The 25,944-nt window shown below is 50.7% G+C and overlaps 1 protein-coding gene across 4 annotated transcripts in view; it reads left to right on the top strand.

Moving 5' to 3' along the window:
- Positions 1–25,497, top strand: part of LOC138567400 (monocarboxylate transporter 13-like) — a 391,669-nt gene extending 366,172 nt beyond the window's left edge. For all 4 annotated transcript variants that reach the window (XM_069645566.1, XM_069645592.1, XM_069645584.1 and 1 more), the window contains 4 exons: positions 9,846–10,063; positions 10,604–10,747; positions 22,599–23,384; positions 24,575–25,497. In XM_069645566.1, coding sequence (XP_069501667.1) covers positions 9,865–10,063; positions 10,604–10,747; positions 22,599–23,384; positions 24,575–24,843 — 1,398 coding nt within the window. In that variant the 5' untranslated portion in view covers positions 9,846–9,864 and the 3' untranslated portion in view covers positions 24,844–25,497. The remainder of the gene's footprint in view (positions 1–9,845; positions 10,064–10,603; positions 10,748–22,598; positions 23,385–24,574) is intronic.
- Positions 25,498–25,944: the final 447 nt, after the last annotated feature.

The following is a 25,944-nucleotide window of genomic DNA, read 5'->3' as shown; positions in this document are numbered from 1 at the left end:
CCCCATGTATGGTGGATCTTGATTATGTGTTAGGAGACCGACTTAGTTCAATGCTGGTAGTTCAATGCTCACCCAATCGCCTAAACCGAAAATGGTCAAACCTACTGCCTTGTGCCTGGCATACGCATTTTCTTTCTTAAATCTTTAGCCATCATATTTTGGTGTGTGACTTTGAGTCCACATGCACCCCCTGGTGGCCCTTTTGTGTCATGGTTAGCATACCCTCATAGTGGGCTTTCTGCCACTCAACAACTCAAACAGTGACCTGCCCATCAGAGAGTGATGTGTAAACGTGTGTGCACACCCTGGTGGCCCTTTTGTGTCATGGTTAGCATACCCTCATAGTGGGCTTTCTGCCACTCAACAACTCAAACAGTGACCTACCCATCAGAGAGTGAGGTGTAAACGTGTGTGCCTCCACCGTCTCCTTGCCTCCTGGTTTCCAGTCTACCCTTGCCATGAGAGCCCCTTGGATCTTTTGTTTTATTACCTATTAAACCTCTCCACCATGCCATTAGTCTGAGGGTAATAAACTGGCCTTGTGTAATGATCTATCCCATTCCCTTTAAAAAACGGCACGTATCCTCTCACTGAAGTTGGCCTCCATTGGCAGTGAGGAGAATGGTAGTGCAGCCCTCTCTCCTCAATGCCTCCTCAAAGAACTTAATGATGACCTGGTACAAACATTACTTGGTTGCCCTACCACTACCCACCTGGTGTGTAACTCAATGAGGACTATGCATTATGAACTAGTAACCCCAATCTATACGGGTCCTACAATATCCAAGCCCGCCATTTCCCACAGAAAGATCAGAATAGACATGACTGTCATGGGGTTGGTTCAGAACCTGCACCCTTTCTCACTACTCTCACATATGGGTAATTCTTATGACCCGTTCTATTGAATGCTGCATCTGGGGCAATCAGTAGTCACTCCAAACACTTTACTTTGTTTTGGTAATTCCCTGGTGTCCCTTGTGTGCCATGGCTTTGATGCGTTTGGCGGATCCTTACAGATACTTTATTGCATTCATCGCTTCCAAGGCCATCTCTTATCCTGTGTAGTCTTCACAGATGGCCTTCTCCCATTCCTCATTGGACACTATGGGGCTCATCATTAGTCTTGCGGTATATGGTAAAAAAAAAGAATTACCACCACTTTTACCACACTGCCTAATGAAGAGTCACCGGTAATTCCAGCTGTGGAATTAGCACAGCGGTATTAACTCCAGCAGAATTACCACCAACACAGGGTGGAATTAGCCCCAGCGGTATCACAAGTTGAAAATACCACTGAAATACCACCAAAAATGGGCAATAAATAATTCCACCAAAAAACACAGTGCAGTTACCTCCAATGCATAAAGGTAATGGAAATGAAGACATGGGTGCACCCAATCCACTCAGGAAGAGTACATAAGGCCGACACCTTCCCCAAATACACTTCCCAACTCCATTATGTTGGCACTGGCTTCTGTGAACATGGCTGTGCATCCGCTCCAGCTCCACATTGAGCTGCAAAGGCTGGAAGAGCAGCACAAGGCACAGGGCAGTGAGGAAGAGGAGGAGACGCCATGTAAGGCAAGCTCCCATAGCCGGGGTCAGGCTCTCACCCTGGACCTTGATTGACAACCAGCTATTCACCCTGTATTAGCAGAACAGGGAGACCATAGCTGAGCTGCTCATCCTGATCCAGGATGACATCGAGAGAAGGATCACCATCAGTGCAGCCTTACCCCCACTACTGAGACCTGTAGCAGTACTGCATTTCTTTGCAAATGGCACCTTCCAGAGCACCGTGGGCATGCTGCACGGCATGTCCCAGCCCACATTTTCCAATGTGGTTGTGCAGATGCTGGACGCACTCCTGCGCCATGTCTCCTGGCACAGGAGAATGCACATGAAGGCACGTTTTCATGAAGCAGCCCACCTGCCCAACGTAATTGCCACTCTGGACTGCACCAATGTGGCGTTGGAGGCCCACCAGGCTTCCAAAGAGGTACACCGCAACAGGAAGCAGTATCCCTCCCTGAGTGTACAGGTCACCTGCAATCCTGACTTCCTCATAACACATTGGTGTGCCAGCTTCCCTGGTGCAATGTTCCTGTGGAACAGCACACTGCCTGAATACATGGAGAGGCACAGAAGACACCGGACATGGTTAGTGGGTGAGTACAAGTGTCATCACAAAAACTGATCTCACAGCACCAGTGAAATGCCACGTGAATGGGGGAACATCACGACAACTGAACAATTCATGCCCTGTCAAGGCCCTGTACATGCGGAACCTGCACTCTCATTCTGCACATGACAGCCTACAACCCACAGGACTTGGAGATGACTGACGATACTGCAGTAAGTCACCAATGCATATTGCCCCAACAGGCTTACAACACACACACATTGGACTACAGGAACCACAATGCAACATTAAACATCCCTGTACATGGAACAACACAGTTCAACACTGCACCAAAAGAATGCGACACTGGGAGAAGTAATGCAATGTACTCTGGTACCCATGTATGTGAAGCCATGATAGAATAGACGCAGACAACACAGACCTGCACAAGTACAACTAATCATGCATCAGGACACATGCAGGAGAGCAGCGCACAGGCCCAACACTGACATGGCAGAATGTCATGGTGCCTATCACAGACCCTGAAAGTGACAAGTGCTAGTCGTGGGCTGTGTGCATGGTGTTACACGACAGGGAAAATGTTCCCCTAAATAGAATGACTCCACTTGCAAGTACTGTCATGGTAAATCATATTGTGCAACAATACTTGCTGTGCAACAATACTTGCTGTGCAACAATACTTGCAAAATGCATGCACACACTGTCTACCAACATTCCGTTGTAAAAGATGGCCTTTGCCCTTGCAGGTGACTCTGGATAGCCCCAGCTATCATGGCTGATATAACACCTGTGAAGATTCCACAGACACCACAGGTGGCCTACAACAAGGCAGCCGTCCAGACCAGGCTCTGCATCAAGCAGACATTTCGGCTTTTGAAGGCTTGTCTATGGTGCCTCCAGTGGTCTGGAGGCGCCGTAATGTACAGGCCAGAGAAGGTCGGACACATTGTTTTTACCTGTGCGATGTTGCACATTTGCCTCAGGCGGAATGCCCCTCTGGCCCCTGATGAGGACATGCTACCCCCTGAAGAGGACTCACTATCTGCAGGTGCTGTGCTGCCAAACAGTGGGTGGGAAGAGGGTACATAGGGACGTCTGGGTCAGCAAGAACAGACGGCCAATTTGTTATTAGCACATTGATATGCACTTGCTAAGCACCCCTGTATATCGCCACGTACTGAATTAAACACATGCACACGATAAGGAATGTCCTAGCATTGCTTCAAGCGCACACTATTTAGCAAATTTCAAAGCATCATCCCCAAAACACTTCCTCCTCCCCAAAGCATTGTCCCAACCCACCTCCCTCCTTGCCATAACAACTTCCCCAAAAGACCTCCCCCAAAACACCCTCTGCACCCAGCTCCCTCTTCCGAAAACTCCTCCTGTCCCTAAAACACCCTTCCCACCCATCTCTCTTGTGATATCTGGTGGCATGTGTGCCACTACAGTCACTTCTGATACCTCTTGGCCTTGGTAGCCTGCTCCAGCACCTTCGGTGTCAGGTGGCGCTGGGAGCGGCACCTTGGGGTATTGGGCTGGGATCCCTCTGGGGAGGTGACTGAGGTGGAGGACTGGCCCTGGACAGGCTGCAGAGTCAGCATCATCCAGAAATTGAGGGACTCTGCAAAGGTTGACAAGCCCTTTGGATGTTCCTTCATCCTCATGCCGACCGTGGTGACGGCAGCGGTGGGCTGGCAGAGGGAACTTGGTAATCCTACAGTCTGTTCCCTGCAGACAGTCCCTCATGGCCTGCATGTGTTCCACCTGCTAACCCGCTAGTGTTTCCAGTAATGCCTGGTGTTGCACGATGTTACCTAGCCGTGCCCAAATGGCTGCCATGTTGCGTTGTGGCACAGGCGGTGGACTGTGGGTAGGGATGGGGCTAAAGCAAGGCCATCGCTGCCTGTGCCAGGATGGTGTTGGGGCTGGTGACGCACTTCCGGGGATGGGGAAAAGGGGTTTGCTAGTGCCCTGATGAGTGGTTGCCAAGGCAGGGACTGTAACCCTGTGGAATGCCACAGTGGCCAGCTGAGGAGTGACAGTAGCAGCATCAGCATCTGCCGTGCCACCTGCATGGCCAGTGGAGGGGCCACCAATGTGGGATTGTGGTTTCCTCCCTCCCTGCCAGAGTTGCCACAGTGGTGGTGTCATGTGGCCTTTCTGCCTTACTCCTTCTATTCTTCCCTCTGCCTACGGGTCTGGCCTGTGCAGGGGTGGATGTGGACAACTTGGCAGCAGTGGAGGTGTCCAGGGCAGTAGAAGGTCCATCATCCATGGCATCCGTAGACTGTTTACCTGTTTGGTGGATAATGAGATGCTGTCGGTAATCTTGCATACATGTCAGTGGGCTTGCAAGACAATTGCAACATTGGGTTTGTTCTGCATACACACATTTTGTGTGAATGGCATGTGTGGGTATAGGTCAATGAGTACAGATATTGCTAGGTGGAGGTACTGCCTACTGAGGGTGTCCACGGTGCAATCATGTGCAGGTTAGCTGTTGTCCTGCCATGCTTGCTTGTTGTTGTGGGGGCCTTGGGCGTTCACTTGCCAACATGAACTGTTATAGCCTACATGGATACATTTCGTGTTTCCGGGGTTATGTACTCCAAATGAGTGATTTGGCAGCGGAGAGCGGTTAGTTTACATTGTGATGCAAGTAGCTCCTGGCCTCCACATTTTTATCTTTTGCACTGCAGGGTGCACATGTAAAGGGCAAATGTCAGCATAGAAGCGTGTATACCGACTATTTCCCTTCACATGTGCACTTCGGAGTGCAAAGTGAGTAGGCGCTGACTGACATGCTTGCATGCCATGCAGCATTTACTTTGCTTTTTGAGCACGCGTGCCATGCTAGCATGGCAGGGAACATGTCCAATAGATCCCTATGGGGACCTGCTACTTTATGCATGTGCATGAAGCAGATAGACCCCATGGGGGTCGCCAATATCTGAGCTGGCATGGCAATCCATGCTAGCGTAGATGCGCTGGCATTTGAATGGTGGAGAGGAAGGCGGTGGATGAAATGCCAGTTTGGTTCCGCCCCTTCTCTCCACCATACAATATGAATATGTGACGTAAATAAATGGCGTCAAAGCCTTGCGCAAGGCTTTTTTGCCATTCATTGATGTTACGATCTCATGGCGCATGAGCTCCTCCATGTGTTGGCGTGCACATTTGAAGTATGGTGCATGTACATTGCTACATTTCCCCACCTCTCCAGGCACATGAGTGTACTCACTGTGCATTTGCACTGATTGCCATGTGTTTGCCCATTCCCTTGCCCATTGTGGCCATCTATCCTGGGGGACACATGCTTTTTCCCAGTGTATTCACATGTTGACATTGAGATACAGCCATCACTGTGGCTTGCTGCTCCTCCCTCTCCGCTCCCAATCCTCTGAATCCCATCCATGTGGAGGAGGAAGCTGGCCTTCTCCCCCCACAGTGTGAGGGGTTCCACAGTGACACCTCCTGTGGCAGCACTCTCCCTCCTGTGAAGGGAAATGATGCTGCAGACACTGGCCTTGTTCCAGCGTTTTCAACAGTCTTCCGAGTCTCATGGAACGATGCAGACAGCCACCGCCTAGTCCTTGATGGAGGACCATGTGGCCGTCTTCCTCTGGGCAGAGGTCTTGCGCTGCCTGCTGCCATACAGCTCCTCATCGTGGGTGGCTCACGACTTCCTCTACCAGAACATTGAGTTCAGAATCGGTGAACTTCTGCTTCTGCAGCCTCATTTCTGGTAGCCTTGACTTTCCCTTCTCCTGTGACATTTTGCCTAACTGTGGAGTCTGGTTGTCAACAGGAAATGGGAGAGAGGAGTGAGTTTTTTAAGAGGGCCGCCGCCTTGCTTCCCTTTCCGGTGATCGAACGGATTTACACACCTTGCACTCCTATATTTCACTATGTTACTTAAGGAAAGTATTAAATGTATTAGTTAACAAATCAGTTGAATGAACTTCAGGTGCAGGGGAGATAACAATGAACCCTGGCATATGGGTTGTAAATCACACAAAACAGAATAAGAATATACATTTCTTTTATGTCAAACTTGTAATGAATGGTGATGCTCATTGACGATAACATAAAGTAGGATGATGAAAGATTTGTTCCTATTATGTATTACATAATACCAAGAAATAGAAAATACTGTTTGGCTCACATATTGGGCTATTTAGTGTGTTCAGGGGACGGGAGTCCCTTCACAGTGTTGACGTTATTGCCTCCGTCTGTAATAATGCCAACTGTAATGCCGGCAGTAATGATAATACCGTCGTATCTGGCCGATATTATCACCAGAAAACCATTTTTGGCAGTAATACTGCTGTGTTCTGTTATGTGAGTCTGTACAGTTTGTTTTGTGTGCCTGCGGCGTAGTATTGGGAAGTGTCCATTCTCCAGTAAGATTTTAGAGTTGGTGTTGTGGTAATCATGTATGGGTGTTGTATTTAGTATTTGTGTGGTGTGATTGCAGGCATATGGAGAGTTGGGTTAATGATCGGGATGGGAAGTTCCTTAAGTCGAGGTTGCTTAGATTGGTTTTGACTGAAGTTACTTATATAGTGGTTAGAGATCTTATGTTTTCTTTCGCTGGTCCTGCCTGGGTTTGGTTGAGTTGATCCAGGAGGCCAAAAAGGTGACCCCATTATTTGCGGTGTATCTCTTTATATTAAGGTTGGGTGTGTCTCTAAGACTGTGCTTTGTTTTTTAGGTTGGCAAGTGAAAGAGCCATGTTTTCACATGCCCGTGAACGGCCAAGTTCTGTAGACAGGAAAGGTAGGAGGAACTGCAGGCACTCCAAAATGAGGGTGGCTTTTAGTTGAGCAAGGCACTCGGCCGGGCTGCATGGAAGGTCTTGAGGCTCCAGGGGGATGGTAAGGGTAGTGTGGGGAGTTGGATTCCTCTTGGCCTGAGGTTGACTCCATCGGGAGCAAGTGTACATAATCCAGCCTTGAGTGATGGTGTCTATAATATAGACCTTTTAAGTCTTGCCACAGGGTTGCCATGAAGGGGCAAAAGTAGATCTGGTCGGGCAGGGTGAAGATGAACGAATGGGAGATACTGTAAAGGAGTGGGGGATGGCCTCACTGTACCCCTGTACAGTATACAACTCTTCCAATGCCAATGGGGAATGGTTGAGGCACTTGTAATGGGAAGTGCTGTAATGGGGAACTAACAGTTTCAAACCCTTCTGATGGCAATAGGAATCTAAAGCATTATAGTTTACAATTACAAAGTGCAGCAATTTACCGAGGTCCATGACCTTTTCCATCTCTGGAGTCACTCGGATTATCACGGCCTTTAGGTCTCCCTACTCCATGGCCTTAGGAGGTCTCTTCCGATGCCTGGCAGGGTGCCGATTTCTCAAAGTTGCTCGATTGATGGATTCAAGTGTTTTGCTTGGCCTGGTCATTGCTTGTTGTACAACTTGCTGGTCTTCTTCCTCTCATGCGAATGTATTGCTTTGGGTCTTCGCAATCCCATTTCTAAATCAGTGTGCTTTTATCATTTTTCACCGAACCCCATTTGATGACATGATATCTATGGCCATTTTGATTAATCTGGTAATACAAGTGTTTGCTGCTATGTCTATTTGTTGTAAGGAGAAGAGGCATTTCCACATCAGAGCCGCAAAGCAATGCATCATGGTATGCAAATTAACTTCTTGCAGTTTTGCACCATGCGAGATAATTGTCATTGGCCCTCATTACGACCCTGGCGGAGAGGGGTTTACGCCAGCGTAATGCATGGCGTACCTCTCCGCCAGACTACGACATTCCGTAGCGCCATGGTGATTTTTACGCCTGCTTTTTGCAGGCGGAAAAATCCATGGCGCTACGGGACTTGTTGTTAATTACGCCACCGTAATTTACGGTGGCGTAATTAACGCCTTCCCCACTCCCATTATACCCTATGGGGCAAGAATGGGAATGGGGAAGGGTAAATGGGGATTGGGGACTTACCGCCCCGCCAACCTCGGAATGGGGCGGTAAGTCCGCCAACCCCCATGGCGGTGTTGGCAGCTCTGCGCCATGGTCCATGGTGCAATTTGCACCATGGACCTCCGCCAGGGTCGTAATGAGGGTATTTTGAGTCAAACATTCTAAGACGCTACCGAAAAACGAAAAGTGCACCAAAGGACCGTACAACAACCCGTATATAAATAATGGCATGCAGGCAAAATGTCACCAAATACAGCAGGTGATACAAGGCAGAGTCATAAAAGAGAACCTTTCACGGAGCAATGACACCCAGGACAATCCCACAAACAGCTGGTAGGTTTTACATTTTCTCCAGAAGAAGAGATCAGGGACAAGCAGAGAGTTGCATGACATGGCATAGCCCCCACCTAGGGGATGATGTTGTTAAGTTGAAGGAATGACAAACGTGGGCGCCTACACAAATGGTACTGAATTTGGAGGCCCCGCTGATCCTCTAAGATCAGGAGGTTTTTTTGCACCAAATACCTTGGTGTTTTTAAATAACCAGACTCCTTGGCAAAGCTTCCCATACAAACATCTTCCTACTGAAAAAAAATATAGATTTGTATAAGAATTCAATAGGAAAATAGGTGTCATGGAAGTTCTTATACAGTTCTTAGAATTGTTCCTAAAATCCTACAAGTTAATCACAAGTTCTTTTAGAAACCATATCAGGTACATACTTCTCAACTCACACACTTTTGGCAGCTGTGACGCCCACCATGAAACCAGTTCACCCACCCACCAAGCCCCTAACACGTCCGTAAACTTAAACGTGCTCTCACCCGCCAAACCCGCCCTGCGGAACACGAAAGGTTGAAAGGTATTAGGGTATGTTTGGGGTGTGGGGCACCTTGAAATATATCCTGGCATCAAGAAGAAGCCAGTCACGTTTCTCGAGAACAAGTGTACTCCAATCAAATCGCCCTATGAAGGTTTCATGGAGCAGGCGGAACCAATCATTTCAAGGCTCCCCTGTGATTGACGTATGGAGTACCTGCACACATGCCCACTCCCATACCCGCTCAACCTTCAGCTCACTCTGCAGGGTCCCAGGCAATCACACACTCCCTACCATTGCAGCCCCAAAGGGATGGCTTCCCTGAAGCTGGAGGTATCAAGCCCTTTTTGCCGACACCCGTTTTTCCCATGGGTGTTTTGCAGCATGAGATTTTTTTTTCTGAAAATTCCCATCGATATTTTTTTTTAGGGGGGTGGGAAAGGGTAAATAAAGGGTTGGGGGAGAAGGTAAATAAAACAAAATTAAATAAAGGGGGGATTTAGGGGATAACCCCCCCAAAAAATAATGTAAAAACATTTTGATTAAGTTTTTCAGAAAATCTGGATGGAGGCCTGCCATATTCAGTGAGCAACAGATTGTGGCTGCAGTTATAAGAGGGAGTGATAAGACTCAAGGGCACTTCTCGAGGGGATAGAACCCCGCCAAGGACCCTCATATGTTGCAACTCCAGTCCATGTTCTAGGTGTATCACTCACTGCCCCCTTCTCACTTCCATTGCCAGGTGCCCCTCATTCTGCTGGTCAATAGGGGCGTGTATGGGGAATAGTCTGGGGTGCCTGCCACACATGTGTGAGTGTAAGACTTGCATGTTGGGGATCAGGCCCCATATGTGTGGATTCAAGGTTAGTATTTGGGGAAGTGAGGATAATGCGGATTGATCTTTGCCTATCCCTTTTGTCTTTTCTTGACGCAGGTGGCAATCCGAGGATCGAATGGCGGGTCCCCACGTGCCCCCAGATGGGGGTTGGGGATGGATGATTGTCCTTTCAGGCTTCATGATGAACGCACTCTCGTATGGGGTCATCCGCTCCGTGGGGGTCTTCTTCGTGGAGTTTGTCCACTTATTCAACAGGTCGTCCAGCGAAGTGTCCTGGATCTCATCGATCGCCATTGCCGTCCAACAGTTTGCAAGTGAGTGACCAGAGGAATGCCATTGAGGGGCATCTTAAGAGGTGGGCAGTGAGTAACCCCTGGGGGCAGGGCATCACCCTGGCCAATGAGTGACCAGCCTAGTGCAAAGGCAGTATCGCAACCAATGAGAGCTAATCGGGCTGGAGATAATTGGTTATTGAAAGCTTCACCTGAAACCGTACCATACGCAGAGCGATGACAGTGTGTGGCCACATGAACGGGGCCAATGGAGAACAGGGCAAGTAGAGGACAGCACTATGAGTGTATAGGACTATGGGAGCATAGGACTTAGAGAGACCATGGCTCAGAGAGAGAAGGGCTCAGATGGGGCTGTATTCAGAGAAAGGTCAGCAGAGCTCCAAGGGTGAAGGATGAGATAGATGAGGAAACCCCCCTTTCCGGTCATTAGTAGGAATCGGTGAAGTGGCCACGGGTGGATGGTCAGGGGTCAGCCCATGACTGGTGTCTATCTACCACTCTTTTCCCATCCCATGTGCCCATCTATGCTTACCCCCTACTGCGTCTTGCTTCCCATCTCAGGCCCGGTCGGCAGTGCCCTCAGCATGCTTTTCGGGGCGCGAGCGGTGGTGATGGCTGGAGGGGTCCTCGCCTTCCTGGGAATTCTGCTGGCCTCATTTGGGAACTCGCTGCTGCACCTCTATCTCACTCTAGGGGCCATGACAGGTGAGTGATGGAAACTGGGAGCTAAGGTGTGGGAAGGCTCTGTGATTGATGGCCGGCTGGGCTGTGAGGGTGAGGGCTCGGGTGCGCTGTGGATGGGAGGGAACAGATGTGGATGGGCTGTGAGGGACGTGTGAAGGAGGACGGGATGGGCTGTGGAAGATTTGAAGCTCTGGGAGCAGGGGTGTTGCTAGGTCTGGAAAAGATCTGGGGCTAAGCTAATATCGGGACTGTCGGGACTGGGGGCTAGCTAGTCTTTTTAATTGTAACCCCTGAGCTTCTATCTGGGGCTACAACCAAAAGACCCGGGGCTATAGCCCCCTCAGCCCCCCCCCAGCAACGCCTCTGTCTGAGAGTGAGGGGCCTTACCCGTGTGACCGAGTAAGGGCCTGCATTGGGAGATAGCTGGGGCGATGGGCTGTGGGAGTGTCTACCATTTCCTTTTGCCCCTTTTGACTGGCTGCCTGCTGCGTGCCTGGAAGTCTCCACACTGAGAGGGACTTTGAGGGAGTATACACACGCGCAATTAATCTGGCAAAGCTTGGGGTTTTGGTTCCCGACGAGGAGACAAACGTAGCGGATGAAATAAAGACAAAGCAGAAAAAAGTATTTGTACAAAAATAAGTAGTTGTCATCGCCATTGACAGTCACTAGGTCTTTTATGCCCCTTTTATGGGCGGGTTTTATGGGGAACCTTTATTCGTCGCTCGTACTAAGCAAGATGCTGACAGCCACGTTATCTTCAAGCCGCTCCTATCTACTCAGTCAAACCAGTGACTTCCAACGCCTACGTTAAGTAGGCCTCATACAGAGTAGATATAAACATGCAAAATGTTCTACAGGGTCACCTTTGACATTTTCAGAGCCTTCACTTATTAAGTTCAGTTCAACCCCTATTGATCTGAATTGCTAAAAGGTGGAATACACGTCTACAATTCTACCACCATGCCACCAACCTTTTCATAAATTACATTTCCCATAACTGTTGCCATATTTCAGTCAATCTGAGTGCAAACTCCTATAAACCGGCCCTGCACCCCACTACGCTGCGTACGTGCATCCCTAAGACTGATCTGATCCCCGTCTGCGTGCACACACCCCTAAATCCGACAAGCAAACCCACCTCAGTGCTGCGATTCCTAAGCAAGTGTCTTTACTCCTGCCGTCGGGTGGCGAACAGATCGAGGGATTTGCGTGGACATTTCGCAGGCAAGAGGTTGCATGGTCACATCCATGAACACGATTTGTCGTGCGCATTTGTGGGCGTGCTATGGACTGCCTGCGGCCCGTCCCTTCAAACGCCCACTTTTTCCCTTGCTCTTCCTCATTTTCCGAATTCCGCCCCCTACTCTGCCCTCTGCGTAGGCCTCTTCCACACTCTGCGTGGTGTCTCGCGCAAGGCACTCGACTGCTCGCAGAGACATGCTGAGCCTGCATGAAATCACTGCATAGTACGAAAAAGTACAGCGCAGTCGATTCCATGAATCAACAAAGAAGGTTTTGCGCACGGTTTGGCTTGAAGTCCCTATTTTCCTTGCAAATTATTCCATGAATCGGGCCCTCTGTCTTTATCACTCTCTCTGATGACTCTCGCTCCTCCTGCCACCTCCTCCCCTTTTTCTGTATCCCCAGACTAGCCTGTCCCTCCCTCCTGCAACTTCCTCCCCTTTCTCTGTATCTCTAGACTAGCCTATCTGCTCCTCCTGCCACGTTCTCCCCTTTCTCTGTATCCCCAGACTAGTCTGCCCGCTCCTCCTCCTGCCACTTCCTCCCCTTTCTCTGTATCTCCAGACTAGCCTATCTGCTCCTCCTCCTGCCACTTCCTCTCCTTTCTCTGTATCTCCAGACTAGCCTATCTGCTCCTCCTCCTGCCACTTCCTCCCCTTTCTCTGTATCTCTAGACTAGCCTATCTGCTCCTCATCCTGTCACTTCCTCCCCTTTCTCTGTATCCCCAGGCTAGCCTGTCTGCACCTGACACTTCCTCCCCTTTCTCTGTATCCCCAGGCTAGCCTGTCCGCTCCTCCTCCTGCCACATACTCACCTTTCTCTACATCCTCAGGCTAGCCTGTCCGCTACTCCTCCTACCACTTCCTCCCCTTTCTCTGTATCCCCAGGCTAGCCTGTCCGCTCCTGCCACTTACTCCCCTTTCTCTGTATCCCCAGGCTAGCCTGTCCCTTCTCCTCCTGCCACTTCCTCCCCTTTCTCTGTATCCCCAGGCTAGCCTGTCCGCTCCTGCCACTTCCTCCCATTTCTCTGTATCCCCAGGCTAGCCTGTCCGCTCCTGGCACTTACTCCCCTTTCTCTGTATCCCCAGGCTAGCCTGTCCGCTCCTGCCACTTACTCCCCTTTCTCTGTATCCCCAGGCTAGCCTGTCCCTTCTCCTCCTGCCACTTCCTCCCCTTTTTCTGTATCCCCAGGCTAGCCTGTCCGCTCCTGCCACTTCCTCCCATGTCTCTGTATCCCCAGGCTAGCCTGTCCGCTCCTGCCACTTCCTCCCCTTTCTCTGTATCCCCAGGCTAGCCTGTCCGCTCCTGGCACTTACTTCACTTTCTCTGTATCCCCATGCGAGCCTGTCCCTCCTCCTCCTGTACATACTCACCTTTCTCTACATCCCCAGGCTAGCCTGTCCGCTCCTGCCACTTCCTCCCCTTTCTCTGTATCCCTAGGCTAGCCTGTCCCTTCTCCTCCTGCCACTTCCTCCCCTTTCTCTGTATCCCCAGGCTAGCCTGTCCGCGCCTCCCTCCTCCTGCCACATACTCACCTTTCTCTACATCCCCAGGCTAGCCTGTCCGCTCCTCCTCCTACCACTTCCTCCCCTTTCTCTGTATACCCAAGCTAGCCTGTTCGCTCCTGGCACTTACTCCCCTTTCTCTGTATCCCCAGGCTAGCCTGTCCGCTCCTGCCACTTACTCCCCTTTCTCTGTATCCCCAGGCTAGCCTGTCCCTTCTCCTCCTGCCACTTCCTCCCCTTTCTCTGTATCCCCAGGCTAGCCTGTCCGCTCCTGCTACTTCCTCCCCTTTCTCTGTATCCCCAGGCTAGCCTGTCCGCTCCTGCCACTTCCTCCCCTTTCTCTGTATCCCCAGGCTAGCCTGTCCGCTCCTGGCACTTACTCCCCTTTCTCTGTATCCCCAGGCTAGCCTGTCCCTTCTCCTCCTGCCACTTCCTCCCCTTTCTCTGTATCCCCAGGCTAGCCTGTCCGCTCCTGCCACTTCCTCCCCTTTCTCTGTATCCCCAGGCTAGCCTGTCCGCTCCTGGCACTTACTCCTCTTTCTCTGTATCCCTAGGCTAGCCTGTCCCTTCTCCTCCTGCCACTTCCTCCCCTTTCTCTGTATCCTCAGGCGAGCCTGTCCGCTCCTGCCACTTCCTCCTCTTTCTCTGTATCCCCAGACTAGCCTGTCCGCTCCTTCCACTTCCTCCCCTTTCTCTGTATCCCCAGACTAGCCTGTCCGCTCCTGCCACTTACTCCCCTTTCTCTGTATCCCCAGGCTGGCCTGTCCCTTCTCCTCCTGCCACTTCCTCCTCTTTCTCTGTATCCCCAGACTAGCCTGTCCGCTCCTTCCACTTCCTCCCCTTTCTCTGTATCCCCAGACTAGCCTGTCCGCTCCTGCCACTTACTCCCCTTTCTCTGTATCCCCAGGCTGGCCTGTCCCTTCTCCTCCTGCCACTTCCTCCCCTTTCTCTGTATCCCCAGGCTAGCCTGTCTGCTCCTGCCACTTCCTCCCCTTCCTCTGTATCCCCAGGCTAGCCTGTCCCTTCTCCTCCTGCCACTTCCTCCACTTTCTCTGTATCCCCAGGCTAGCCTGTCCGCTCCTGCCACTTACTCCCCTTTCTCTGTATCCCCAGGCTAGCCTGTCCGCTCCTGGCACTTACTCCCCTTTCTCTCTATCCCCAGGCTAGCCTGTCCGCTCCTGCCACTTACTCCCCTTTCTCTGTATCCCCAGGCTAGCCTGTCCCTTCTCCTCCTGCCACTTCCTCCCCCTTCTCTGTATCCCCAGGCTAGCCTGTCCGCTCCTGCCACTTCCTCCTCTTTCTCTGTATCCCCAGGCTAGCCTGTCCCTTCTCCTCCTGCCACTTCCTCCCCTTTCTCTGTATCCCCAGGCGAGCCTGTCCGCTCCTGCCACTTCCTCCTCTTCCTCTGTATCCCCAGGCAAGCCTGTCCCTTCTCCTCCTGCCACTTACTCCCCTTTCTCTGTATCCCCAGGCTAGCCTGTCCGCTCCTGCCACTTCCTCCCCTTTCTCTGTATCCCTAGGCTAGCCTGTCCCTTCTCCTCCTGCCACTTCCTCCCCTTTCTCTGTATCCCCAGGCTAGCCTGTCCGCTCCTCCTCCTGCCACATACTCACCTTTCTCTACATCCCCAGGCTAGCCTGTCCGCTCCTCCTCCTACCACTTCCTCCCCTTTCTCTGTATCCCCAGGCTAGCCTGTCCGCTCCTGCCACTTCCTCCCCTTTCTCTGTATCACCAGGCTAGCCTGTCCCTTCTCCTCCTGCCACTTCCTCCACTTTCTCTGTATCCCCAGGCTAGCCTGTCCGCTCCTGCCACTTACTCCCCTTTCTCTGTATCCCCAAGCTAGCCTGTCCGCTCCTGGCACTTACTCCCCTTTCTCTGTATCCCCAGGCTAGCCTGTCCGCTCCTGCCACTTACTCCCCTTTCTCTGTATCCCCAGGCTAGCCTGTCCCTTCTCCTCCTGCCACTTCCTCCCCTTTCTCTGAATCCCCAGGCTAGCCTGTCCGCTCCTGCTACTTCCTCCCCTTTCTCTGTATCCCCAGGCTAGCCTGTCCGCTCCTGCCACTTCCTCCCCTTTCTCCGTATCCCCAGGCTAGCATGTCCGCTCCTGGCACTTACTCCCCTTTCTCTGTATCACCAGGCTAGCCTGTCTGCTCCTGCCACATACTCACCTTTCTCTACATCCCCAGGCTAGCCTGTCCGCTCCTCCTCCTACCACTTCCTCCCCTTTCTCTGTATCCCCAGGCGAGCCTGTCCCTTCTCCTCCTGCCACTTCCTCCCCTTTCTCTGTATCCCCAGAGTAGCCTGTCCGCTCCTGCCACTTACTCCCCTTTCTCTGTATCCCCAGGCTGGCCTGTCCCTTCTCCTCCTGCTACTTCCTCCCCTTTCTCTATATCCCCAGGCGAGCCTGTCCGCTCCTGCCACTTCCTCCTCTTTCTCTGTATCCCTAGGCTAGCCTGTCCCTTCTCCTCCTGCCACTTCCTCCCCTTTCTCTGTTTCCCCAGGCGAGCCTGTCCGCTCCTGCCACTTCCTCCTCTTTCTCTGTATCCCCAGACTAGCCTGTCCGCTCCTTCCACTTCCTCCCCTTTCTCTGTATCCCCAGACTAGCCTGTCCGCTCCTGCCACTTACTCCCCTTTCTCTGTATCCCCAGGCTGGCCTGTCCCTTCTCCTCCTGCCACTTCCTCCCCTTTCTCTGTATCCCCAGGCGAGCCTGTCTGCTCCTGCCACTTCCTCCCCTTTCTCTGTATCCACAGGCTAGCATGTCCCTTCTCCTCCTGCCACTTCCTCCCCTTTCTCTGTATCCCCAGGCTAGCCTGTCCGCTCCTGGCACTTATTCCCCTTTCTCTGTATCCCCAGGCTAGCCTGTCCGCTCCTGCCACTTACTCCCCTTTCTCTGTATCCCCAGGCTAGCCTGTCCCTTCTCCTCCTGCCACTTCCTCCCCTTTCTCTGTATCCCCAGGCGAGCCTGTCCGCTCCTGCCACTTCCTCCTCTTTCTCTGTATCCCCAGGCTAGCCTGTCCCTTCTCCTCCTGCCACTTCCTCCCCTTTCTCTGTATCCCCAGGCGAGCCTGTCCGCTCCTGCCACTTCCTCCTCTTCCTCTGTATCCCCAGGCTAGCCTGTCCCTTCTCCTCCTGCCACTTACTCCCCTTTCTCTGTATCCCCAGGCTAGCCTGTCCGCTCCTGCCACTTCCTCCTCTTTCTCTGTATCCCCAGGCTAGCCTGTCCCTTCTCCTCCTGCCACTTACTCCCCTTTCTCTGTATCCTCAGGCTAGCCTGTCCGCTCCTGCCACTTCCTCCTCTTCCTCTGTATCCCCAGGCTAGCCTGTCCCTTCTCCTCCTGCCACTTACTCCCCTTTCTCTGTATCCCCAGGCTAGCCTGTCCGCTCCTGCCACTTCCTCCTCTTTCTCTGTATCCCCAGGCTAGCCTGTCCCTTCTCCTCCTGCCACTTACTCCCCTTTCTCTGTATCCCCAGGCTAGCCTGTCCGCTCCTGCCACTTCCTCCTCTTTCTCTGTATCCCCAGGCTAGCCTGTCCGTCCAAGCAGAACTAACCAAACCCTCTCAACGCTAGTATCTCCCCGTTGCTTAACTCAGCCACTAACGAACTTGCAGTGCACCTGGCACTCCCCCCTCCACCACAACACATCCTAGCGAGCCCCACAAGACAAAAGAAACTCCCTTCTGCCCCCGGAAAGGCACCCATACCAGGCTGACTTGTCACACCAGAAACAACCATTATAATGATAAGCACCCCAGGCCTCTCACATCACCCAAATCTGTGCCACCGCAAACATGCTTCTAACTCCCCCAACCCTTATCCAGCCCTGCCAAACCATGAAGGGTTGGTGGGAGGGGAACGTGCCAATGGCCAAAAACCACCAGGCGTCCCAAACCTGTGCCCACCTTAAATACCGCTAGCACCGCTAGCCTCTACACCAGCTCGTTGGGCCAGAAGTACCTGCACAAAACCTCGTGTCACCTTCCCCCTGAGACCCACCTTGGGCCAAACGGTACAAAACCCACAAACACACTTTAGGTGGCAAGGTCGCTTTAATGTGACACGCCCGAGCTTACAACCAACTTCACACTTGGCGTTTAAGCCTTACACACTACCCTATTCAAATGAAACATAGCTATGTTGCCCGACATCCTCCCCTTATCCCTCACTCTTCTAAACCCTCCCTCTTTCCCTCCCCAAGAGCTTAATAACTTTGCCTGTATCACTCGCTCCCTGACACCCATTCCTCCTACCACGAGTCGCTCCCTTCTGTATTCTCGGGCGAGGTGTTATATCTGCCCCACCCCAACTACCTGCGTAGCTTTTCCATCGCCTCTTGTCCAAAGTGTATTACGGATTGCACATCCTGTACACATGTACTTCGACTGCCTCCTACCTGATCCCTGGATGCCTAATATCCTGGCATCCCATATCCCACAAAATGTCCTCTCATCTCTCTGTTTATCCTCCTCCTTGTCCTGTAGCAGTAGTAGTGGCAGCAGTAACAGGTATTTGTAGGGTGCAACTTATCAGTGCATACACGTCATCAAGCCGCAGATGTCATTCAGCACAGGACAAACCATCCAAATAATAAACCCACATCATACATAGATAAAAGAGAAGACACATCCTAAGAACATGTGATGCATTAGCAGTAGTAGTGGCAGCAGTAACAGGTATTTGTAGGGTGCACCTTATCAGTCCATACACGTTATCAAGCCGCAGATGTCATTTAGCACAGGGCAAACCATCCAAATAATAAACCCACATCATACATAGATAAAAGAGAAGACACATCCTAAGAACATGTGATGCATTATCCGGAAACGTCCAAAAATCCAGCGACAAAAGCCAGAATGGGAGATTTGGCCGAATTTCAGCCGTTTCGAAAATTCTGAACGGCCGAAATGTTCGCCCAAATCCCCCATTCGGTGGTAAGGGCTGCTGAGGCTGCGGGGGTGTCCCCCGCACCCTTGTTCACTATATTGTGAGCGGGAGTTGAGGGGTGTCCCCCGCGGCCGATCCCAAAAAGTGAAGAAAACAAAAAAAGGGATAGGGCTCTGCGGCGCCGTTCCCGATCAGGGAAGTGAAAGGGAAAAGGCGTTGCAGGGATACAGTGGGCCTCATTACGTCCATGGTGCTCCCATAATGAAGGGGGCCGGTACGGGAGCGGCACCCTTTATTACGGGATGCCTGATTACGGGGTCCCCTAGCGGGACCCGGAACAGACGTCTGCTAAAACCAGACGTCCTTTCCGGGTCCCGCGAGGGGGCCAAGGAGCTAATACCCCATTCCCATTGAGCCCTATGGGGGCTCAAATGGGAATGGGGATGGGTTTTTCCAATGAGGACTTACCGGGTCCTCCATGGTTGGAATAGCCCGGTAAGTCCTCATTGGAGGAACCCGGTACTGGACCCCGGTATGGAGGCAGCCATGCCCTTATTAAGGGCATGGCTGCCTCCATACTCATAATGAGGCCCAGTGAGTCGGCCGCAAACAGCGAAGTGTGCCGCTGAAAGGTAAGTAGGGAAGTGGGGTTGAAGGGGGGTGGGTGGTGGCGAGGGCCAAGTTGGAAATGTTCAGGGGAGAAAAGACTGAAGGTTATTTTTAGAAAAATAATCTTCGGTCTTTTCTCCCTCGAACATTTCCATCACGGAAACTCTCTACAGCAATTTCACCAGCCTTATCACCTTAGTCTTGGGCATACATTGGCACTTTGCCATGGAATCCAGTCCTATGGCCACGAATATCATTACTGTGGCTGTCCCCTTCATCTTCTCCGATGCCGATGCTAGCGGAACCCCCACCAATCTCATCAAGGCAGTGCACTCCTGCAAGAAATACTCACACTTGCCCTCCACAATCAAGAAGTAAGAGTAATTGGTTATTTATAACGCGCTTAATACCCAGAGGTTTTTAAGCGCGGACCAGTAGATGGAACCTGTGTTGCTCCGCGTCGTCTTGCTACTAAGGCGAGCGCGTTGCCCCTGCACTATCCTCCCGAGTCCCCTGTTGTCCAGGTAGTGCAGCACCTGTCCAAACCTTTCTTAAATTAACACTACCATTCAAAGACTGTGCTGAAGTGTTCAAACAAGGCACAGGCAACAAGCGAGAAGAAGACTTAATATCGCATTTTGGTAGGCATGCCCCCATCCACATTTCCTTATCAACACCTCCACCTGATCGACACCAGCATGTTACTGCACACCCCTCTCCCGAAATGAAATAATTGACAGGAGTCCCCTCAGCCAAAATAAATAATAAATTTACTTGAGCTCCCCGCTTGCCTTCTTCGGTACCACTCTCATTGAGGACACCATCAAATCCTTCCATGGCCGATCCTTGAAGGGGCCTGCCACTCTCCCCTCTGCCACTTCCTTCCAAACTTTACTTCGACTGCATCCGGTAGCCGACTGCGGATTGTCATCAGGCAGGCAGGAGGTAGAGACACAACAAGATTTGAGGAGCTGTTTATGGAAGATCCCCCAGCTAGAAAGTCTCCATGGAATGAACCACCTCACACTTAGACGCTCAAGTGGGAAGAAGACCCCAATAGACAAATTATCCTGGTATAACATTTAGTGGAGAGGCTGGAAATCTTCTGCATGTGAGAATAGTTATAAAGTGCTAATAGATTGGTACCTTGTCTATACACTGATAATGAGAGTGTTCCTTACTATTACTTCCCCCAGTTGTTGGCGATGTGAGCAAGCCCTAGGAACACTATTTCACATTTGGTGATGGGTAACATGAGGTTTGGCCACAGTAGATTTGATCGAGGGAGAATTGCTCGAATGTGTTTGCCGCATTTTACCTCAAATGTATGTGGTGGGGGCTAGGGGTATAATAAAGGTAGGCAGTGATTGGGAGTTGCAGGGGGTCTCCCCCTGCATACATTTGCGGTAAAATGTAATTTAAGAAAAAAAGAAGTTTGACAAATTCTCTGTCGATGAAATAAATTCTAAGAAATCACACGGATCCTTGCTAGAGCTGTAGTCTGATTCAATAATTTGGGAAAGTGCTCTCTCACATCAAAAAAGGTACTGGATATTGAGCTGCTATTTGATCATTGAGTCTTGCTTTGGGAGAGTAAACCCCAGATAGTCAATATAAGCTTTTGAATAAAAGCTCTAAACGTATAAAAGATCTACTGGTGGAAGCTCGCGTCACTATAACTCGCAACTGAAAATCGTGAACCCCCCCTGATATTCGAGAATGGTAGTCACGGATTTGGGGCACCGCGGCTATGGTCAGAATCACAGCCACAGTGGAGAATTAGATGCCAAAATATCTTAATACTTGGCGTCAATTTACTCAAGAAACGGATTAGCCAGCCATACAACACAAACCTCAGGATTTAAAATCTTTTGCTCAAATCCAGGGACTACTATAAAACCCGCTTGATATTTGTTTTATTCTTTAGTTTGTTTCTTCCATTCACTTCGTTGTGCATTACAGTTAAGTTTAAAGATGTTACGGCTAAAGTTTTAATGGTTGTTTTAGTAAGCTCTGAAATCAGTTCACACAGGTATTTTGACCTAATTTGGTTTGATAAACCAATGTTCTGGTATTCATGTGTGTAACTTTAAAAGGAATAAAGTCTAAAAAAAAGCTCATTAGGATTAAAACGGGAGATGGGGTGAGAAAATGTCATCAGAATGTTGGTGCTTATTGAGTAAGCAATGATATGGTTATTTATAATGCGCTTAATACCCAGAGGTTTCTCATCGTGGACCCGGGGATGGAACCTGTGTTGCTCAGTATTGTCTGTCTTGCTTCCAAGACGAGTACATTGCCGCTGAGCTATCCTCCCGAGACAAGGGCTCCCAAGGGCTTGGAACATGGGTTTCCGGGGTCTTTGTTAGTCTCCCAGGGTCCACCTCAATGGCTTATTGCACCAGGAGCTGGGACTAAAATGTATAGTAGCCGAGTTGGCTGTTAGGCCGATATTGTAGAGGCTAAGGGTGTGCACCAAGCCGGGCCCCTCTGGAAAGAAAGATCGTCTTCAGGATTCCAGAAACATGCCTGAAGGGCTGAGACTATCTTGGTTTCCAGGTACCACCCACTTTCCTCGACTCTCGTTCCCCCGCAATTGTTTTAGCGCAAACACGTAGGTGGGGTGTTAGGGTTCTGTATTTAGGAAGGTGGGGTCTGGGGGGCTTGAGGTGGAGTGCTGGAGGACTCCGCCCACATTTTTTGGCAATAAACTTCGGCAAAACAATTCATGGACACGGGATTCGAGATAATGGGTAAAGTAAGTGTCATAGATCCGGTTGCCACACATCAGGTCCCAGCTTGAAAGGATTCAGTTGCCTAGTCTCTGGGACTACCCTGAGTCCCTCAGCTGTTTAGATATTAGGAGGAAACGAGGATAAATCAATTTCAAGCAACTAGCTTAATTCGGCTGTTAGAGAGTTTGAACCATACCGGGAGAGAACATTAGTGATGCTTTGCGGCCCTTACATGCCAGAATACCAAATTATTTATCTATCATTTATTTGAGGGGGTCTCATCCCCCCCAAACACCCTGTTTCCCCATGTTTAAACCCCCAACCCCCTCCCCATCTGATTTAACCCCTAACCTCCCATTTACAAATCGGTATTTATTTGCTAAAGATGTTTCGTTATAAAATGCCTCGAATAAAGAATCCTCGGTAAAATCACTGGATACCATTTTATGATGTTTTACAAAAATTAAGAATGGTTTTAGATCAATTAAAAAAGAGCAGTAAAAGCATCACAATTTGGCCGAGGTTTTTAATGGCGATGACAACTACTTCAAGTGTGAGTTTTCACAGGAAAGGTGAGAGGGACAGATGGGAAGGCGAAGAGTCCAGAGCTAGAGCTCATGAATGGTGGCTGAATAGTTCACAATGATAGAAGTGCTGTTGCTTTGGCAGCATCTGTAACTGGACATCCACCAGGGGCTTGTGTGCTTGTGGGATGGGAGCAAGCCAGCAGCATATGCACAGGTGCAGTGAATTCCCCACTCACTTTGGGAGTGGGAAAGACATGATCCGGGAACTAGTCCATTGAGGGTAGTAGTGCCATGAATGAAGGAATTAATGGTGCAAACGTGTCATAATTGCAGTAGATCATAATGGAGTTTGTTTTCACCTCACCACAGGCTTCGGTTGGGCTCTGGCCTTTGCACCAACCATGGGTACCATCCCAAAGTACTTCCTACGCCGACGTGCCCTGGCACTGGGCCTGGCGCTCACTGGTAATGGCGTCTCCTCCTTCCTCTTCTCGCCGCTCTTTCAAGCTCTCATCGATGCCTACAGCTGGCGGGGCGCCCTCATCATCCTCTCGGCGGTGGTTCTAAACCTATGCATCTGTGGTGCCCTGCTGAGACCTATCCCTGCACTTGAAAATGCCAGTCGACATCTCAAAGAGCTGCAGCAGCCCTCCAAGTGTGCCTTGTTCCTGCGCAAGCTGGCCTCCGTGTTTGACCTAAGTCTGTTCAGGAACCGAGGCTTTCTGGTATACTCAGTTGGCATGCTGCTCATCGGTACCGGCTACTTTGTGCCTTACGTCCACCTGGTGCCGCACGGCAAAGACCTGGGCCTCAGCAACTACGAGGCAGCCTTCCTCATGTCAGTGACGGCTCTGGCCGATGCGGCTTCGCGGCTTTTCTCAGGCTGCTTCGCCGACCTCAAGCTGCTGACGTCGGCGCACCTCCTGGTGCTGTGGAACTCGACAACAGGCCTGAGTCTGCTCCTCCTGCCGCTGGCTGAGACCTTCCCCAGTGTCATGGCACTGGGCCTCATCTACGGCTTGAGTGCAGGCGCATTCGCTCCTCTCATCTTCGCCGTGCTGCCTGACTTGGTGGCCATCGAGAGGGTGACCAGTGCTGTGGGGCTCGGTCTAATGGTCATGAGCTTGGGAGGACTTCTGGGCCCTCCTCTTTCAGGTAAAAGGCATTGGGAAAGAGCAAAAACAGGGGAAAGAGCAAAAACAGAAGGGAAAGGGTCTACAGGGAGAGGAATGTGGTAAGGACTTGGATGGTGAAGGCAAAGGAAAGTACTCAGCAAATAGATTGACAAATAATAGGGGCTGGGGACAGGATTGGAAAGGGTATGAACATGGTTCTGTGGTTCCAAGGGAGAGAAAGGAGACTGAAAGGTAAGATGATCAGAAGACGCCATGTTATTGTGACACTACTTATCCCAACTGGTGTTTACATTTAGCACACTAATGCATTGGGGCAATAGTCCTGGTTACACTCGATCTATTGATTTTTAAAAGCAAAGCCCAGCCCTGGAAACGTGGTCTCCATGTTGACAAGGAGTCACATGGTTGTGCTACTGGTAGGACAGGGCGAGGAGTGGAACGAACGGGACTGGAAGGAGGTGAGAGGAGTCTTGAAGTTGGCATCCGAGGAAAGGAACACTGATGTGGGGGACTGGGTTGGAAAGTGGCCAGTAAGGACATGGACATGCAGAGCAATGTGGTCTGGAATATTTGATTGGGAAAGGACTGGAAAGGAAGTGGCTGGTGGGCTATGAAGTAATTTGGAAAGGAGAAGGGAAGACTTGTGATGGAGAAGCGGTAGCTTGAAGACATTCAGGGTTCTGGTAACAAAGAGAGGACTTGAAGGGGTTGGAAATGGCCTGGGAAGTTAGGAGGTAAATGAGAAGGTGACAAGAAGGGAGAAGAGAGTGAGAAGTGTGAGAAGGAGATGGGGAGGGGGTGGGAAGTACAAGACAGTGACCTGGAAGGAAATGGGGAGAAATGGGAAAGAGTTGGGAAATATATTGAATGGAGATATGGGGTATGAGAATACGATTGGAGGGGGCTGCGAGAGATGGAAAGATGTGGGAGGGATGAGAAGGTGATTGGGAGTGTCAGTGAAGAGATGGGAGCAGGATGGGGAAGGCGCTGGGAAGGAAGAATATAGAAGAATCGGATGCTTGGACATTGAATGTAAGGGCTTGGGGGAAATGAGGGGCTGGACACAGATCTGATGATCCTGGAAGGAGATGTGAGTTGTTGGACAGATCTAGGTAGGAGATGGGGAGTAGCTTTAGAAGGTGCTTTTCACTGGAGAATATTGTCACTGTGCTTCCATATGTTACTGTTGTCCCCTTGCCTTCCCTTTAGGACTCCTAAGGGACCTCACAGGGGACTTCCGGGTGTCGTTTCTCGTCTGCGGGGGATTCATCCTGGCCGGAAGCTGTGTTCTGATGTGCATCCCCTCGTTCTTCTCTGGGGCCACATCCTCCTGTCGGAAGAAGAAGGACAGAACTGGGCTCCCACCTGCCAAAGATGAACCACCAGTCTCCTGCGTTCTGATCACACCATCCTCCACTGACCACTCCTTAGACGTGTCTCAGAGCACCCGGCTCTCCACAATGTCCGAAGAGTGCTAACCACCTTGTGGGCATAGACACCCTGGTTTCTAAAGCAACTGCTGACCTTAAATGTGACTCAGACCTATCAGCCCACCATCCTGAGAGACAGCACCATGGAGGAAGGTTCAGAGGACCCTTGGTACGTGGTCTCGAGGGTCTATGCGCTTCTACTGGAAGAGACGTCCCACCAGAAAAACTTGTATTGGTTTGGAATGAGTGTGGGTTGGAGGACTCTTAACCTACCAAGACTTTCTTTCTCCAATCCATCTCATTTTCAGTGGTGGGATTCCGGAGGTGCAGCATGTGTTCCAGGTGCAACACACCTTCTGACTCGAACATGCAACCCTGAGCTCCTTGAGTCATTTCAGAACTCTAGTTATGTTGCTTGCTTGCTTGTATAGACGTGTTCTGCTCAGTATAACTGCGGCCTGGTTATTGCAAGTACACATATCCAACTATCCTGGTCACTTAGGGGGACCCGCGTTCGCCATTCCCGCGTTCGCCATTCCCATGCCTCCTTATCAGAAGGCAGAGGTAGCTATGACAAGGCCCAACCAATGAGTGGTCATGGTGCTCTAGGTACTGCCAAGTCAATTATGAGCCATATCCTAGCGATTTTGCACTAAAGTACTTGTTTCTTGTGTGATGCCATTAAATATTTTGAACATGGGGTTTCAAGAGTCTACCAAAGAGTATGCTTAGGCAGTCGGCCCTTCTCTTGCTGGGCGCCAACCTTATGGAATGACTTGCCGGAAATCGAATGGGAAATAAACGATCACGCTTAGTTCCATAGGTGCTTAAAAACATTCCTGTTTATATTGTAGCGATGGTCCTCTCCCTTTTTGTGGTCTTCTACTGTCCTTCTGCTTGTTTCGTCCTAGCTTCTTGAGGCCCTTGGGTCTTAGTTGCGCTGTATAAAATCTATATATATACAAGAGTCCTCACACTGTCCGGGAAAGTTCTGATACCTACTAGACCTAGCCGATGCAGAGCCCATGATTGCGTTGGTATGGGGTGAAGCCTATAATGATGACGGATTGCGGTTGGCCACCATGCGTTGATCAGTACTGTGGAAGAACACACCTGATCGCTGCAGAAGGATGTGATGACCACATTCTA

The sequence above is a fragment of the Ambystoma mexicanum genome, chromosome 1p (genome assembly GCF_040938575.1).
Source record: "Ambystoma mexicanum isolate Mex_15411 chromosome 1p, UKY_AmexF1_1, whole genome shotgun sequence".
In the NCBI taxonomy this organism is placed as follows: domain Eukaryota; kingdom Metazoa; phylum Chordata; class Amphibia; order Caudata; family Ambystomatidae; genus Ambystoma; species Ambystoma mexicanum.
Note: the sequence above shows the minus strand (reverse complement) of the source record. Positions and strands in the feature narration are given on the sequence as shown.